The sequence below is a fragment of the Delphinapterus leucas genome, chromosome 8 (genome assembly GCF_059928025.1).
Source record: "Delphinapterus leucas isolate spDelLeu-1000000601 "Yukka" chromosome 8, BTC_Dleu_Yukka2, whole genome shotgun sequence".
Lineage (NCBI taxonomy): Eukaryota > Metazoa > Chordata > Mammalia > Artiodactyla > Monodontidae > Delphinapterus > Delphinapterus leucas.
In genome coordinates this window covers 6,619,767-6,637,049 of record NC_143136.1, presented here as the reverse complement: position 1 = coordinate 6,637,049, position 17,283 = coordinate 6,619,767, and the positions used below count along the sequence as shown (strand labels likewise).

Below are 17,283 nucleotides of genomic sequence, written 5' to 3'. Positions count from 1 at the left end.
TGACGCCACGTGATAGGGAAATTGGGGTGCATACAAACCTTGGCCCCCCGTGTCCAGCCATGCTCCCTTCCAGCCCGCCTTTCCCAAATAGCTTCAAGGTGAAGCTCGTGGTCTATTGGAGCAGAGAAGCCTGACCATTAATATTCACACCTCCCCAGAATGAGATGCTTTACAGTGAGTGCTCGCTCTACAATATGAACGGGGTAAGAGCTCAATTTCCTCCTCCAAAAAAACCCTCCCTTTCTGCTTGGGTTAAAGGCCCAGCATTTTTTTTTTAAGTTTTTATTTGATATTGGAGTACAGCCGATTAACAATGTTGTGATAGTTTCAGGCTCCCAGCAAACCGACGCAGCCATACATATACATGTATCCATTCTCCCCCAAACTCTCCTCCCATCCAGGCTGCCACATAACATTGAGCAGAGTTTCCTGTGCTATACAGTAGGTCTCTTTGGTTATTAAAGGCCCAGCATTTGAATCACGGTTGGATGTGATTGCTAGAGCATTCCAGTTAGGAAGCACATATGGCTTTCAGTGAACACGCCAGCAGGTGGTTAGCTAATCAGATGATCTGGTGCAAACGAGGTAAGTTTCATTGGGGGGAACCTGGCAGGGTCAAGTCCCAAGTGGCCGGGGTCATTGTAGAGGCCTGTGAGCCAGGAAGTTAGCGATGTCGGGACTGGGTCCTGCAGGAGTATTTGGGATGAAGGACTAAAGTGTCCTGCCTCTCCTGGAGTCCATGAGGGCAGTAGACGTGGCCTTTGGTTTTCAGTGGCTGATGGGCCGGTGATGTCCCTGGTCTATTTCCACTTACTCTCAGTTCCCAGGCTTTTGGCTGTTTCTTCACGTTTGGTTATTTTTAAAAGCAAAACTTTGATTGTAAATCAACTGTACTTCAATAAAATTTTAAAAAAATAGCAAATAAAATCCAGAAATAAATAAAAATGATAAAAAGCAAAACTTTGAAATATTTTGTCAGCATCTCACAGTTTCTTTCCTCTTCTTTCCACAGGCTTTACCCTTCTAACAAAACCTCGCTGTACTCCGGACGAGTGATTTTTTGCCTGGATTACATTATATTCACGCTAAGGTTGATTCACATTTTCACGGTCAGCAGGAATTTAGGACCCAAGATTATAATGTTGCAGAGGATGGTAAGAATGAAGAATATTTGTCGTTAGTTGTCCTTCTTCTCACTGCATCCGGCGTTCCTTTCATTGTTGAGAGGAGGATTTTGTGCATAGAGTGGCGGCTGCGTTTCACAATCAGTAGGGTTTACCTTCTTGATGTGTTTTCATCAGGGACCCCTCTTCCAGGTTAAAATTTCACAAAAGATGGCTGTTAGGAGCAAACAGCGTGACTCAGTGCGTTGCTAAGAAAGATCTCTAGATTTTACATGTTTCCAAGTGCTTTCACTTGAGTCTTAACAACTCACTAGGAGCCTAGGCGGGAGAGGGACTTTTATACCCATTTTACAGATGTGGACAGTCAGGTTCAAGAAGGTTAATATGTTTGTCTGGAGACATGCAGTGAGCTAGAAGCATAGCGTGGACTGGAACTTTAATCTTACAACCATGCGATACAGACTTCGGGAAAGCACTACCAGCCCCGTTCCATGGGGACAAATAACAGAAAGATACACACTGACGATGTTGCTTCTCTCAGCTTGTTTTCCACGTGACCCAAACCTCCCGTGTTTCTGTCTTTAAATCAGATGGGCATTTGGATGAGCTCATCTGGAGGTTCCTTTCCAATGCTGAGCTTCTTGAGTTTGTGCTTTTAATTCAAAGCATATCTGGGGCATCAAGTCACCATGAAGTCATGCTGTGTGTGCAAAACATTAAAAAAGATAAAGCGGTGCATTCTTGTCTAAAAAGGAGAGCTTTTATTTTCCTTAAGAAAAAAAAAACTAAGGCAATAGCTTAGGGGTCTGCAGAACGTGAGCTGGAGAGGAGGAGGGGGGTCCAGAGTTGGATCCCTCTTCTGCTCCCAGGCTGGTCTCATTCAGAAAGTCTCTGCTGCTGTGCTGGTTTGGGGACCTGCAAGGAAAGATGCATCCGTCAGTTTTAGTGCCGGGAAGGAGATGCCCCGAGACCCAAGGGTGATGATGGCCATTTTTAAAAATCAGTGATCAAATGCTGGGCACCTTAGGTTCCAGGGTCCCAGAGCCTCTGTCCTTCTCCGTGGTCAGCGGAGTGGACAAGCCGCCCTGGTGCAGTCCTGACTCCACTCTCGTGTCCTCCCATGACAGCTGATAGACGTGTTCTTCTTCCTGTTCCTCTTTGCCGTGTGGATGGTGGCCTTCGGCGTGGCCAGGCAAGGGATCCTCAGGCAGAATGAGCATCGCTGGAGGTGGATCTTCCGCTCGGTCATCTATGAGCCCTACCTGGCCATGTTCGGCCAAGTGCCCAGCGACGTGGACAGTAAGCCTGACGTGGCCTGGGCGGGGGACAGCTGGGAGGCGGCAGATGCTTCTAGAACCAGCCTCTGAGGCTCCCCACTCTGACCCTGGGGACTGTCTTAGGAGCAGAGGCGGCTGGGATCTGGCCAACACCAGGCAGGGGACGGTAACCCTCAAAGCCATTTCTTTCTCCTGAGCAGGATCTTACGTCCACCTTGTAAGCTTGTTCCCAACATTTCAGCCTGCAATTTTTAAACCTTTTTAAAAAGAGTGTTTCTCATATTTCCAACAGCAACGTGGCCGGTGAAAGCAAGGAGCCTCACTGGTTTAGAAACGAGTGTTGCGAGTCTGTCCTATACAACAGTGACGGGGTGCTCATTTATTTCAAAAAGTGCAATATTGAAAAATTTTGCACTGCAACCTGGAATTTAAACTTCCAGCATTAGCCTTCTGCCAGCTATCTTTCGGAGGCAGGTTAATGGTGGCAGAGATGGCATGGATTTGGCCACACCCAGTTGACATAAGGAAAGTGTTGGGCATGTGCAAACTGGTGTGTGTTTTGGATAAACTGTCTAAAGCATCTCTGTGATGCTGACAGTAGCCTGAGCTTGTCATGTTCTGCCTGCCATGGGAAACCCACCCCGATGTTTGCCTGGCCCTGTGCTCTCATTTCTCAGCTCCTTGGTGTTTCCTCAATTAGCTCCGTGGCCTCGTGTGGTCCTTCTGGCCTCTTTTGCTGCAGCCTCTTCCAAGACCTTAGAAACAGCTCTTTTCCGTGCAACGATGGGAAGGCACCTTGTTATTATGATTTCCCGTCTGCACACTGTACTTACCATTTTACGTAAAAGGGAGTGTGTGTTGTCCTCACGGCAACCTTATGTGTCCGTGGTTTTAGTCCTGTGAGGGACAGCTCACAGTAACTAACCTAAAGAGCCAGTGGCAGGTGGGGTTCAAATCCTGGTCCAGCCACGTGTGTGCTGTGTGCCCTGGGACGCAGCTTGGCGTCTCTGCCTCTCAGTTCCATTGCAGGTAAAAATGGGTGTAGCACCGACTTTTCTGCTGGGCGTCTCACCGACCGGCAGGATTGAACTCAAACTCACACGCTCGGATGAGGGTCTGTAGCCCGGAGCGACTCCCAGAGGGCCAGACACTCACATCCATTGCCTTCTCTGAGATTCCCAGACACACCTCTCCACCCTCCCTTCCAGACTCAGACCTTCTGCAAGTCCCCATTCTAGGATCTGTCACCACCGGTCGCACAGATGTGCAAAGCAGAAGCCTCGATGTCGTGTCCTTGATGCCTCCTATGACTTCCTCCCCCACCTCCAGTTCATCGGCTAGTTTTGTTGATTTTATCCCCTAAACGTCTTTGAAACCCAGCCGCTTTTTACCATCCCCACCACCACTACCCTAAGCCATCCTTACCCCCTGCCCGCGTGGCTCTTAGGCAGAACCTGCTCACGTCTCCCTCCGGCTCCTTGCGATCTGTGCTGCAGCCAGAGTGATCCTTGAGTAAAGAGAATCTGGCGTGTCACACCTCCGCGTCAAGCAGACTGACGGCTATCCGTTGCTTTTAGTATAAAGATAAGAAAGTTACCATGCTAACTGCACATCCTGTTCTCTCATTTCAACAGACCTTTCCAGTCCCCCTACCACAGGGCCTTTGCACGTGCTGTTCCCTCTCCAGATGCTCTGGGCACCCCATCTCTCCCCATTCATTTAGCTGGCTCCTACTCATCCTTCTGTCCTCAGTTCAGAGACACTTCCTTCCTGTGGAACCGTTCTCAGATGAGGTGCCTCAGTTTGTGCCCACGGAGCACACTGTACGTGTCCTTCTTAGCACTTCTCAGGGGCTGAAATGTTCAACTTGTGTGGTCAGTCATCTGCCTATTCTTCCAAAGAGGTTGGAAGCTCCCTGAGGGCAAAGACCATGTTTACCTTGCCTTCCTTTTTATCTTCCATCCTAGTGAAGTCCTGGCTCATAGTAGCTGCTCAATAAATACTTAAAAATTTTTTATTGAAGTCTAGTTGATTTACAATGTTGCGTTAGTTTCAGGTGTACAGTAAAGTAAATCAGTTATACACATGTTCACTCTTTTTTAGATTGGTCATTACATAGTATTGAGTAGAGTTCTCTGTGCTATACAGCAGGTCCTTATTAGTTAACTATTTTATATATAGTAGTGTGTATATGTCAGTCCTAAGGTATCCCCCCATTTCCCCCTGGTAACCATAAGTTTGTTTTCTACATCTGTGACTTTATTTCTGTTTTGTAAATAAGCTCATTTGTACCATTATTTTTTGGTTCCACATATAAGCAATATCATATGGTATTTGTCTTTCTCTGCCTGACTTACTTCACTCAGTATGACAATCTCTAGGTCCATCCATATTGCTGCAAATGGCATTATTTCAATGCACTATTATTCAGTCAATAAATACTTAATGAGTAGATGAACGCCTGATTCTGAGGCTTACCCATGATAGAGTGCCTTGGAACAATGCCCAACACATTGCATGATCGTCACACCTTTGTGGTGCTTTAGCACTGCCCCCTCCAGAGGGTCCTCACATTGCCTGTCTGTTGTTGTATCCTCAGGTACCACGTACGACTTCTCCCACTGCACCTTCACTGGGAATGAGTCCAAGCCCCTGTGCGTGGAGCTGGACGAACACAACTTGCCCCGCTTCCCCGAGTGGATCACCATCCCGCTGGTGTGCATCTACATGCTCTCCACCAACATCCTGCTGGTCAACCTGCTGGTCGCCATGTTCGGGTGTGTGCTTGGCCATGCACCGGCTGGGGGTCCGCGCCGTGCCGGGCCGCGTGCCAGGCGGGGCTGGGGGAATCGGGAGTGAAGCAGCAAAGGTCCACCCTTGAGGAGCTTACGATAGAGGTCTTATGATAGGGGATTGGTGGTCTGGGACGGGGAGAGGTCTTGAAGGGACTATATTAAGATATAGCGAGTCCTATAAGCTGTAACTTAAGTTTTTGGACCCCAAAGACAGGTGCCTGTAACCCCCTCCAGCACGTTCAGACTGCACGTTCAGTGTCCATTTAGCAACCTCCCCGGAGCGCCGAGATGCTGGCCTGGCAATGACTGTGGCTCAGCTCGGCTCCCAGGTTCTCATTTTCTGTGGACTCCGTGGGATGGATTCTAGGGCTTAAGGGACTCAGCTTTTAGCTAGCTGCTGCTTTAAAATATTTAGTTTAAGTACAAATCAAGAGAGCAGAGTCAGGAGAGCGACTGTCCTTTGGGGCTCATGTCTAATGAGGTTGGCGTGAGAACACGATGGCGACTGACACATTGTTTTTGCTTTTGGCCATTCTCTGTAATCCATTTAGAAAGTCATGTTTATCTTGCCCCTTTGTCTTTCTTAGGAGCATTTCAAAGAACCCCACGTGGTGGGTACAGTGGGGGTACCTTAATTTTATGCTGTTGTTGTGAGGTAGGGGGTTATGCTGGGTACATGAATCCTGGCATAGACAGGCAAGCAGTTTAGAAACAAAATACAAATTAAAAAAAATTACTTGTTAAACTTTGGAGTGAAAGAAAAACCATAGTTGAAACCAGAAACTGAGAAACTGTGAAGGACAAGAAAAACACATTTAATTTCATTAAACAGGGTACCTCAGATGAAGTCATGTGATAAATGATAGACTGGGGGCAATGTTTGCCTAAGGTGAACAAAGGCTTCTCATTCTTACTATAGAAAGAGCTCCTGCAAATCGGTGAGAGAAAGATGAGCCAGTAGAAAACGGGCAGAGGAATGCAATTCAGAGAAATTCAAATGGCCACTAACTGTAGGGGAAGGGGCTCAACCTCATGGGTAGGAAAGGTCAGCTGAAACCAACAACGAGGTGTTGGTTTAGGATCCCTCAGGTGAAGAGACATCATAAGAAGTGCTGGAGATGATGCTGGGAAATGGGCACTGCTCTGGGAATGTGAATTGTCTCCCACTTTTGGGAAAGTGATCTGAAAATAGCTATTAAAAAATATGCAAACCTTTGGCCCAACTCCTTCATGTCTGGGAATCTTTCCTAAAGATATCGAGCCAAAAAACGTTTATTAGATCATTGTTTGATGCCTATCAATAAGGGGATGGTAAAACAAAGCATGTCGTATCCATACCATGGAACATTATGCAGCCCTTAAAAAGAAAAGCTGAGATCTGTATTTATTGACTTGGAAAGATGACATTTTGTTAAATATAAGAAGCTCAGTGCAGCCTTATATTTATGGCAAAATCTTATTTTCTGACAGTAAAAAACAAGAAATTTTTAAAAGGCAAGTACATATTTCACTCAGCACGTTGATCACATATTACTTCCATAATTTAGAAAAAAAGAATCAGGAGATAGTTGTCATATAGAGTCCTGAGGGGCACCAGGATTGTAGACGAGGGTCATCTTTCTTTGTCGGTCAGTGGCCTCCCGTTGAGTGAGGCTGGGTGGGGGGACATGTGCCTTTGGGGACATCACGCATCCAAGGGGCTGAGCCATGAGTGGTCATCTGGTCTTCAGGTGTACAGCGACGTCCTCCTCTATACCAGCTTCTACATTGTGGCCACAGTGGTGTTTCTAAAATGTCACTTCTCTGCTTAAAATTCTGGAAGGATTTCAGTATTTCCCCATAGTGTTCAAGGTAAATTTCAGCCTCCTCAGCTTCCTCCAAGGCCATCGACCTGGGCTTTGAAAACACCTTCAGGCTTCACCCCTGCTACCTGTCCCTGACAGGCATCCCACCTGTCCATCCCTAAACAGGGTGATCTGTCGTGCCTGACAATTTTGCAAATGTCACTCCTCTGTCGGCATTACCCGTTCTGTCTTGACCGTCTCCTCCCCGTTCCTCTCGCCCTCTAAGGAGTCCAGCAGCATCCTTCGCCCGAGTGGTCCTCGTGCCCTCCCCACTGTGCATAGAGACCCCGTGGTCCCCCTTCACAGTGGTAGCTTCCTCTTCTTCCAGACCGTAAGCTCTGGAGAGTGGAGATTGTGTCTGTCTCACCACCTGGCCCTTTCCATGAATGAAAAGAACAGGATTCTTTCTGCTTTTAGTTCATTATTCAGTTTTAGTTAGGGGAATAGCTTCCTGGTCTGTTATTCACCAAGTAGTGTCAATGGTGAATGTCAGACCAGTGAGGGGTTCATCACATAGATGTATAACATCGATTCTGTGCCAGGTGCCTGGGCCATGGAGATCATGTGGCCCTTTGTCCCACTCAGCCTTAAAGAGGGAATATGCACCCCACCCCACCCCCAACTCCATCACCGCCCCTAAAGGGGGGCCTGGGAAGGACTCAGGAATCCAGACGCCTATACTGCTTACGGGAAGCTGGACCATGTCAGAGGCTGCCAGAGGTCCCCAAGTCTGAGCTTGCAGAGAGAAGTGGCAGAGACGGATGGTTATGTATCCATGTGAGTGAGGGCAGAGAAGGGAGGACCGATTCCCAAACTCGAAGCAAGAGTGGGGAGGGAATGAGATGATTTGGGGTCCTATTTTATAGTGATAACCTATCCTGTCAACCTGTACATTGAACATTGGGTAGTCCCTGTAAAAACTGACCACTAATATAATATCTACAAAAATTAAGCAGAAGGGGCGACAGCTCCCAATGCGATGGCCTTTGAGCTACACGAATTCAGTAGATCTCAGGAAGCAGAGTGCTTAGAGCTCTCCCGAGTCTGTGTGCTGTGAGCTGTTCACCAAAGCCATTCTTGAGGACCATGTCAGTTTGTAATTCATTATCCCCATGACAATCATAAAATGATAGAATTTGGAGCTGAGAGGGACAGGAGTCCGGCCTGTGATTTTCAGGTTGAGGAGGTGAAAGTCGGGCAGCTCAGCATCTGTGGCCCTGGCCGCACTGCCGTCCGTCTTGCCTGTGTGCATTCGAGCCTTGAACTTGAGTCTCTTCCCTGCGAGGCCCGAGCCATTGGGCCACACCCCACTGTTGCCTCATTCAGTGTGTAAGCATGACCACTGGGGAACTTCCCTTCCCTTGGGGGATCCTTAGATTCATCTTGGGCCAAGGCAGAGGCCTTTTCTCTGTTAATACCGGTCTGAGCAGCTAGAGTAGCCCCCTTGCCATCCTTGAGCTAACTCGTCAGGACACTGTTTCTGATGGTTGTGATGGATATTCCGGGTTCACTCCAAGCCGACAGCTCCGGGCTGCGACCCCCGTCTGGCACCGCATCAGAATATTCATGTAAGAGCTTAACCATGCACAGTGGCAGCCTTTTGAACTGTAACATAAATGTACACTTGGGAATTTTAAAGTAATATTGGAATGCTCTCTAGACGGTATTCAGCAGGGAAAATAAATGTGTGTAAACATCTTTGATGATTCCACATTAAAATTATCGATCACAGGCCCTATGTGGCTTATCAGAGGCACGAAGTGATCTTGAGGTCAGTAGACGACTCGGGGTCGTCTTAGCACGGAGCTGTTAATGCTTTCAGGCACCGTGTCCTGAAGATAAATTCACCCACGGCATTTCTGCTGGAAAGGACTCATCAGACATGCCCCGTCTAAGATAATTTCTAAGAATAAAATATGTTTTTAATCTTAGGAATAATATATGTTCATTATGCATATGTAGAAAAGGAGACAAAAGAAAATATCTCCTGGTACAGATTAAACGTTCCGGTGACTTCACCAGTCCCAGGCAGGCTACTGAAATGGGATGAAAAGAAGAAAAAGAGAGCAGATAATTGTAACAATAACAATAGCTAATATTGATACTTTTCTGTGCTAGGCACATCCAAGTGCTTTACATGTGCAGCCTCATTTAATTAGTCATCGTTTTTGTGTAGGTGTGGCTTTATAATCATTCATAAATGAGGAGCTGGAGGCAGAGAGAGGTTAAAGTCTCTGCTATCTGAGCGGGAGATGGGCACATAGACAGTAATATAAGATGCTGTGAAAAGATACAGTACGATACGAGCGGCACGAGAAACCTATTCACAAAGGACTCTGGTGCAGAGTCGGGGTTATTAATTGTGACAGATCTTGGGGGTGGGCAGCAGCGAATGGAGGAGACATTTGCTCAGAGGACCCTGTGAGCATTGTTTGGAGAGGGAGAGAAGCAGAGGAGATAAAGCTGTTCTGGGGAGAACTAGAGACTGCGGATGGGGGAAGGTCGGCAGGGGCTGGGTTATGGAGTGTCCCTTACGCCGTGTTAAAGAATTTGGACTTTTCCCTGCAGGTGAAGGGAGATTTCATGGGTCTTTACACAGGCAGCGGCACAATCTTAGTTGTGTTACTTTGACAGAAACATGCTCAACAGTTAGAATTTCAAAACCAGTGCGGTGGAATCGCTGGCTGTCTCTTACTGTTAGCGTCGATGTTTTTTTGGTGCTGCAGAGCGCGAGGGGGGCCAGGATGTGCGGAACGTTTTAACGCGCCCGCTGGGGCACTGAGTGGGTGCAAAAAGTCAGGGTCATCAAGGTTCACTGGATACTGCTGCAGTGTCTGGGAAGGAATGGCAGATGGAAAAATGTATGAAATCTGTGGAAAGCTTGGAAGAGGGGTTTCCCTGCTTGCAGCCTAGCTGGCAAGTTTCTCGTATTTCAGTTTCTTCTAAAATTCTGCCGTTGTTTTAGCATCTACTTTTCCTTTGTGAATTTTTTGCAGACTTTTCATTCTGTTCTGTTAATCGGTCTTTCTATTTTGGTTTTTACTACCAAATGGCTTTAATTACTGATTTTTCAAAATCATTTTAACATCTGTTGTGTGAGTGCCCTTCATTATTCTTACTCAGAACTTCCCTGGCTTTTCTTATATTTTTAATCATGTGGAGGGCCTAAGGCTCATCTTCCGCAATCCTTTCTTCTTCCCTCTTCCAAAAAATTTCTTTAGTGAATTTTATTGTGATGATGTTAACTTTGTACAGCCATTTAGGGGAAGCTGACGTCTTTAAAACATGCCAGAAAAAATGGCGTGATTCTCCATTTATTCAAATGCGTATAGTTTCCCAGTAAACTTTTATGGCTGTATTCACATGGATATGGCAGATTTTTTGTTACATTTTCTTTTCTAGCTATTTGTGGTTGTGAGTGAGATATTTTTTCTATTATGTTTTTTCAATAACTACTTTTTGATATGCAGGAAGGCTATGAAGTATTGCTTACTTATTTTGGAACAAGTCTCCTTACTGAATTCTTTTTTTTATTTCCCCCTCTCTTTTCCTTTTATCATATCATGGACGTTTCCTCCTGTTTCTTATTTATTAAGCTCCTTCCTTTTTCTTCTTCTTTATTTCTTCTAATCAGAAATGGATGCTGCATGTTGCCAGGAGACTTTCTAGAAACAGTTTAAATGGAATTTGTCTTTTTGATCTGTGATGTATTATGAAAATGATGAATTATATAAATAACCTTAATATTGAGTCATCCATTTGTTCTTTGGTCAGGCACATTGCTCTTTTAACGTACTGCCGAATTTCATCCACGTACAAGGCTATGTGAATCCTAAACATTTATCTCTTGGTAACATTTTCACCGTCAGTGGGTGTCTGAGAGTTTGTCTCTCCTGCTTCCTCTTCCTCTCGTGCTTATCTGAGGTGCTCAGCTGCCCTTAGGGGACAGAGCTCCCACCAGCTGGGCAGCTGAGGGCACTAGATATCACGGGAGATGTCAAGTCAAAGGGGACCTTGCAGAATTCCTCTCAGGGAAGACACTAGATGGCCAGTGGTTGGCAGGGACAGTGAGAGCCATCAGAGCTGGGTGGGCGAGAGCCTGAACACGAGAGTTGGCCCGTGTGCTGCCCTGGACATTTGGGTTTGCTGAGCGGGGTGGGGATGTAGTGGCCCCAGAGCTCAGCCTGTCTGCTATAGAAATGGAAAACCATGTCTCAAAAGCATTAAAATTATTTGAGAGCAGTTGGAAGCCTTCCCTGGGGAACCCTCATGTCTTGTTGGCCGAGTCTGGACCTGACTCGAGAGAAAAAGAACAATTTGGAAGGTTTGGGGTTGGATTTCGCCTCCAGGTCACATTTTGCTCATTCCTGCTGCTCTGTGGGGCAGGTGGACATAAGTAAAGAAACCTCAGCATGGCCAGCCCCGGAAATGTGTTATTTGTGCAAAGTGGCTTTTGGGTATTAACGTCCAGTAATCAATCAGTTCACCCACACCCCCCCTGGGATGCGGATAAGGGCTTTTACCGTTTGCCCAGGAAAGGAGCGCTGCTCACTGGATGCACGTGGACCCTGAGATGCAGAGGAAGCAGAGGTTCCAGCAGGAGGCTCCTTGGAGCCTGCTGGGTTGTCCAGAGGAGCACATGGGGCAGTGAGGGGAGGCGGAGTTCTTCAAAAGGAAGAATGATACAGGGCTTCCCTGGTGGAGCAATGATTGAGAGTCCGCCTGCCGATGCAGGGGACGTGGGTTCGTGCCCCGGTCCGGGAGGATCCCACATGCCACGGAGCGGCTGGGCCCGTGAGCCATGGCCGCTGAGCCTGCACGTCCGCAGCCTGTGCTCCGCAACGGGAGAGGCCACAACAGTGAGAGGCCCTAGAATGATACGAACACCAACCCCTGTTGTGGGCACTGGCCTAAGTGCATTCCAGACCAGGGCTTGGTGGCTTTTTCTGCAGGGGCCAGCCAGGGTCTTGGCTTTGGCCAGATGTGCAGAAAGAAGCAGTGCTCGGCAACCCCGCACCCATCCCTGCCTCTTTGCTCGTGGGCCCTACAGAACAGGTTGGGTGTTAGATTTGGCCCCTGGGTCACAGTTTACCAATTCCTTTTCTAGATGACCTGGAAGACTTCAGATGTTTTTCACTACCTCTGAGTAACCAGTTAAGCTAAAATGCGAATCTCTTCCCACTAGGACCCTTCTTGGCCACAGTTCCACTCGAAGCTCCCAAGGAAGGGAGGGAGAAGACACCTTCCCCAGCTCTAAGCATCTGAGTCTTCCTCCCTTCAACAGGAGCTATTAATTCCTTCTGGATAAAACCTCAGCAAACAACATTTGATGCATTAAAATGGATGCAATTTGGGTGTCTGTTGAGTTTTAGGGGGCAGTCAGTAGGATCCATTTTTGGCTAAATACGTAAGATTTTAAGATGTTCCTAGGGGCTCATTTGAATGGTGATACTTGTTCTGGACCAAAGTATGTAGTAAAACGTGATTCCTGGCACGTTCTTTGCCTGGACTTCATTAACCTGGGCGTGCCTGCCGTCCTCTCTTATTGCAGTGACAGAAGCCTGCAGTGTCCTTTGCAGACACAGAATCAGCAGGGACTGGCGAGGACAGATAATGACGCTTGGTATTCGTCTTGGAGCAACCTGACCTACATTTGGAAGAAACAGCAGGCTCACTGCCAGCTTCAGTTTGCTGCAGCCTCATGCATCACAGTCCTGTCTGCTTTTCAGCCAGAAAATCTACCACGTAGAGTTGACACTTGAATCAGTCAAGAAACAGTTTTACATGCCTAGTAAAGGAGTTTACGTATAGTAGATACTCAACAAACATGAATTCCCTTTGCTTTAAAGACCACACCCAGTTGAAGAGGCACTTTCTGGGAAAGCCTGCCCTGCCCCGCCCCCAGGACCTGGTGTAGAGCTCAGAGGGGTCTGATTCCTCAGTAAACGCCAAGATAAGCAGAACCAAGCTTATAAGCAAAGCCACAACCGTGATCTGTGTAGGCTAGTGTTTTGCTCATGTATATGATCCCCACTTGGCTAAAGATATTTACGTCTTAGGTTGTCGTGCACTGAGGGGTAAGAGTGAGGTCTCACAACGAATGTGTCCCATTTCTCTGCCTGCAAGGTTTGGCCTCTGATGTTTTCACCCAGAATTTGGAGAATTTAATCTATCTGCAGTCAGGATTTGCTGTTGGGCAATTTTAAGGGGTTTGTTGCTGCTTCTTTGGCTTTCGAAGGAGTGATTTGGTGTTAACGATAAAAGTATCTCAGATGATTGAACTTCAGCAAATGGTAAAATGCTTCACAGTTATCTTTTACTAAGTAGTCCAACCCGATCCTTTTGAAATGGAGCACGGCTCAAAACATTCACGCTCCACGTCGTGAGGTGGCATCACGTACTGACAGAGCAAATGGGCCCTGGGCTGGATTTCGGGGTCCACATTTTGGCTTCATCACCTGCCAGTCGGGGGACTCAGACAATTTACCTACCCCTGTTGTGCCTCAGTTTCTTGATCTGTTAATCACAGATGAAAACAGCACTTAACGTTCTACAGGGAGCTGTTTGCAGACTAAATCAGCTAATACAAGTAGACTGCTTAGAATAGTGTCTGGTATGTGACAAGTGTTAGCTACTTAACAATCTTGGTTTAATTTGTAACAGATAAGTTAGTGGTATAGTCAGACATTTTCCGGATAAATAGACGTTTTCCTAATTCTTTGTTACGGGATCTATTTCTCCCTGTGAATTGTGGTTTACATAGTGAGATTGTGTTGTGAGTACAGGTTTGAGCCTCATTATTTTCACTCACATGTAAGCATTTGCCCAAAATATAAAAGTTAGTCATAAACATATTTTTTAACGGCAGCTGCATAGTATAATCACATTGATTGGCCATAACTTGTGATATATTTTCTTAGTGTTGAACATTTTGGTTGTTCAATGCTGCTGGGTGGAAAGTGGGAGCGGCTGTTACTCAGTGCTGTGGCAGACACCCATGTGTGATATCCATTTCTGTATTTTCTTTTCTCAGCATCTCCTTATTCTTAGGTTAGATTTCCAAGAAGGAAAATCAATGGGTCAAATGGATAAATATTTTTAAGGTCCCTGATAAATATTAACGAACTGCTCTCCCAGGTTGTTTATAATTAAGCTCCCACAGTGACGATGGCAACTTACTCCTCCGAGAGTCGCCACGTTGGGCCTCTGGGTATCGAACACAATACCAGACTAACGGAAAAAGGGAACCCTTGAAAGGTCTTGAAACACGCCTCTACCGTGTGGGCGCTTGGCGGGTCCTTCAGCCATGCCCTGCCTGCCCCCTCGCAGGCAGGAATCATTTTAAAGTTCATTGAACAGTCTTTTGTGATTAAAAAAAAAACCAAAATAACAAAAGCCAGACCCAGTTTTGGCCCAGCATGAACGGAAGGGTGCCTGAGTTGCTCAGGCCCCGATACCACCATAGATTCTTCTCTCCTATGGCAGTGAGAGCTTGGTACCAATATCACCATATTCGGCAATGAAATGGCCAGGCCTATGGAAAGCTGAGGCTTGACCTTCTCTCCCCCCCCCACCCCCCCACCAGCTACACCGTGGGCACCGTCCAGGAGAACAACGACCAGGTCTGGAAGTTCCAGAGGTACTTCCTGGTGCAGGAATACTGCAACCGTCTCAACGTTCCCTTCCCGTTCGTGGTCTTCGCCTACTTCTACATGGTGGTCAAGAAATGCTTCCGTTGCTGCTGCAGAGAGAGGAGCGCAGAGTCTTCCGCCTGCTGTGAGTGGCTCATCTGTTGTGCTGGGGCTTAAAGGCAGGGATTCATTCTGGGGAAGCGTGTCTGGTCCACATCTCGACAGGAAGGGTTAGTCACAGTTATTTCAGCACTCACAGGTGTCTGTCTGTAAAGTTCAGGCTTCGAGCCCCCCAGTGACTTACTCGAGAGAAAGAGTAGTTTGTTCTTTGAATTTACAGGGCACAATATTAATATTTTAGTAGACTTTACAATACTTGGAGCAGTTGTCCGTGCCCACAGGTTTTTTTTTCCTGTTTTTTCTTTTCTTTTTTTAATGGTAGTGTTATCATAGCTGTTTTTTTTTTTTTTTTACTGAAGTATGGTTGATTTACAGTGTTGTGTTAATTACTGCTAGACAGTAAAGTGATTCAGTGATACATATATATGCATTGAAAGAGTAGATTAAGAAAGCCTTCTATTCTAGATCTGCCAGGACAGCCTTATTCCAGGGGGCTCACTTGTGGATGTACATAATAATGATGTAAATAGGATGTTGAGCCAGCAGGATCCATGGGGTGCGTCAAAAGCTCTCTGTTGCTTGTGTGACATTTATTCTCTGGGAGATCTTAGCTTTTTTTTTTTTTTTTTTTAACATCTTTATCGGGGTATAATTGCTTTACAATGGTGTGTTAGTTTCTGCTTTATAACAAAGTGAATCAGTTATACATATACATATGTTCCCATATCTCTTCCATCTTGCGTCTCCCTCTCTCCCACCCTCCCTATCCCACCCCTCCAGGCGGTCACAAAGCACCAAGCCGCTATCCCTGTGCCATGCGGCTGCTTCCCACTAGCTATCTACCTTATGTTTGTTAGTGTGTATATGTCCATGACTCTCTCTTACCCTGTCACAGCGTGAAGTAAGTCAGAAAGAGAAAGACAAATACCGTACGCTAACACATATATATGGAATTTAAGAAAAAAAAATGTCATGAAGAACCTAGGGGTAAGACAGGAATAAAGACACAGACCTACTGGAGAAGGGACTTGAGGATATGGGGAGGGGGAAGGGTGAGCTGTGACAGGGCGAGATCTTAGCTTTGATTCCAGCAGGGGTCATGACTTTCCTGCTTGTTCTTAGAGAACTAGAAAAGCTTATGATGACCTTACTTGGTAAAAGAGTCTCAATTTAGAAATTAGGACTTGCAGTCCAGCAGATTAAGCAGCCCGTTCATCGTCATTCGGAGGGGAGACTCCTCTTACCCTGAGGCCGCTCCCAGCCGCTGGAGTTGTCGGCAAGGATGGGCTGCTGGCTTTTCTCTCTTCCTTATTCGCTTCCCTCCCACTCACTCACCAGCTGCTGTTCCTGACCTTCTCCGGGTTGGAGCACAGGGAGAAGGGAGGGGAGAGAGCAGAAATGCTGTTTAGCAACGGTGGTGCTGCCCTGGGCTGGCTCTGTGCTTCCTGGCCTGGTGCGTGCTTAAAACTGACCCTCTGCTGTGTGGGCGCTTGGCGGGTCCTTCAGCCATGCCCTGCCTGTCCCCTCACACCAACCACAGCTCCCGGGACTTGGCGATGCTCTCTCTGGGGGCCGCTGCCCCACAGGAGCCTCTGGTTTCCAGGGGTGCACTCTGCACAGACTCTCCCTGCTGGGGACTGTGGAGTTTGTTCTCCCTCTCACGTGGTCACCCAGCTCCTCAGCCCCGACAAACTCCGGGCAGACGGATCCCCACCTAGCCCCTCTCCTTGCCCCTGCCGTGGGAGCCGGAATCTCTGATCCCTGATCCTCAGTCACACCTGGGTCCCCATTGTTTTGGCTGCAGGGAGCACACATCTGGCTCTCTTCCCCACGACCCGAGGTGTACTTAACGCCCCTTCCTGGAGCCACTGAGCCGCACAGATCTCCCTCACCCACAAACTTGTTTCAACCAAATTCAGCACAAGGGAGGGAGAGGCCTATTTTCATTCATCTGGATGTCTGGATGCCAAGGAAAAGATGGAAAGGGCACCACTGGCTTGTACACTTCGTCTTCTAGCCTCAGACTTAAGCTGGGGACTCCATCTCCCTGTGGGTGGATAGGCGTGCAGCCATAGGACTGACGTCTGCACAGCGACGGGGCCCAGGCACTTTGGGGTCCACACAGTCCTTTTCATTTCTTTTAAAAATCAGAAGAAAAAGAAAGAACTTTTAGGTGACAGAAAACCTATTGGTATATACTTGTCCTTATACCAACCCAGTCATATATCTTTTTCATATTTTCTTGATCCAGGAAGGGGCCCACAATGGCAAAAGTGCCGAGGGCCTAGGGTGGCTGACTTGTCCCGGTTTGCCCAGAACGTCCCTGTCTTAGCGCTGAGCGTCCTGCATTCTGTATGTCCACTTAGGGTGACCGACTTGTCTCAGTTTGCCGGGGACCATCCCTATTGTAAAACTACAAGTCCTGCATCTCAGGAACCCTGTCAGTTCAGGGGTTGCTGGTCACCCATCAGTGTCCCCGTGTGCTGACTAGG

General features: G+C 47.2%; 1 protein-coding gene across 3 annotated transcripts in view; it reads left to right on the top strand.

The window, feature by feature from the left end:
• Positions 1 to 17,283, top strand: part of TRPM8 (transient receptor potential cation channel subfamily M member 8) — an 88,342-nt gene that overhangs the window by 58,476 nt on the left and 12,583 nt on the right. For all 3 annotated transcript variants that reach the window (XM_089916189.1, XM_022568021.2, XM_089916190.1), the window contains 4 exons: positions 1,013 to 1,154; positions 2,252 to 2,423; positions 5,001 to 5,178; positions 14,626 to 14,816. In XM_089916189.1, the coding sequence (XP_089772315.1) occupies positions 1,013 to 1,154; positions 2,252 to 2,423; positions 5,001 to 5,178; positions 14,626 to 14,816 (683 nt within the window). The remainder of the gene's footprint in view (positions 1 to 1,012; positions 1,155 to 2,251; positions 2,424 to 5,000; positions 5,179 to 14,625; positions 14,817 to 17,283) is intronic.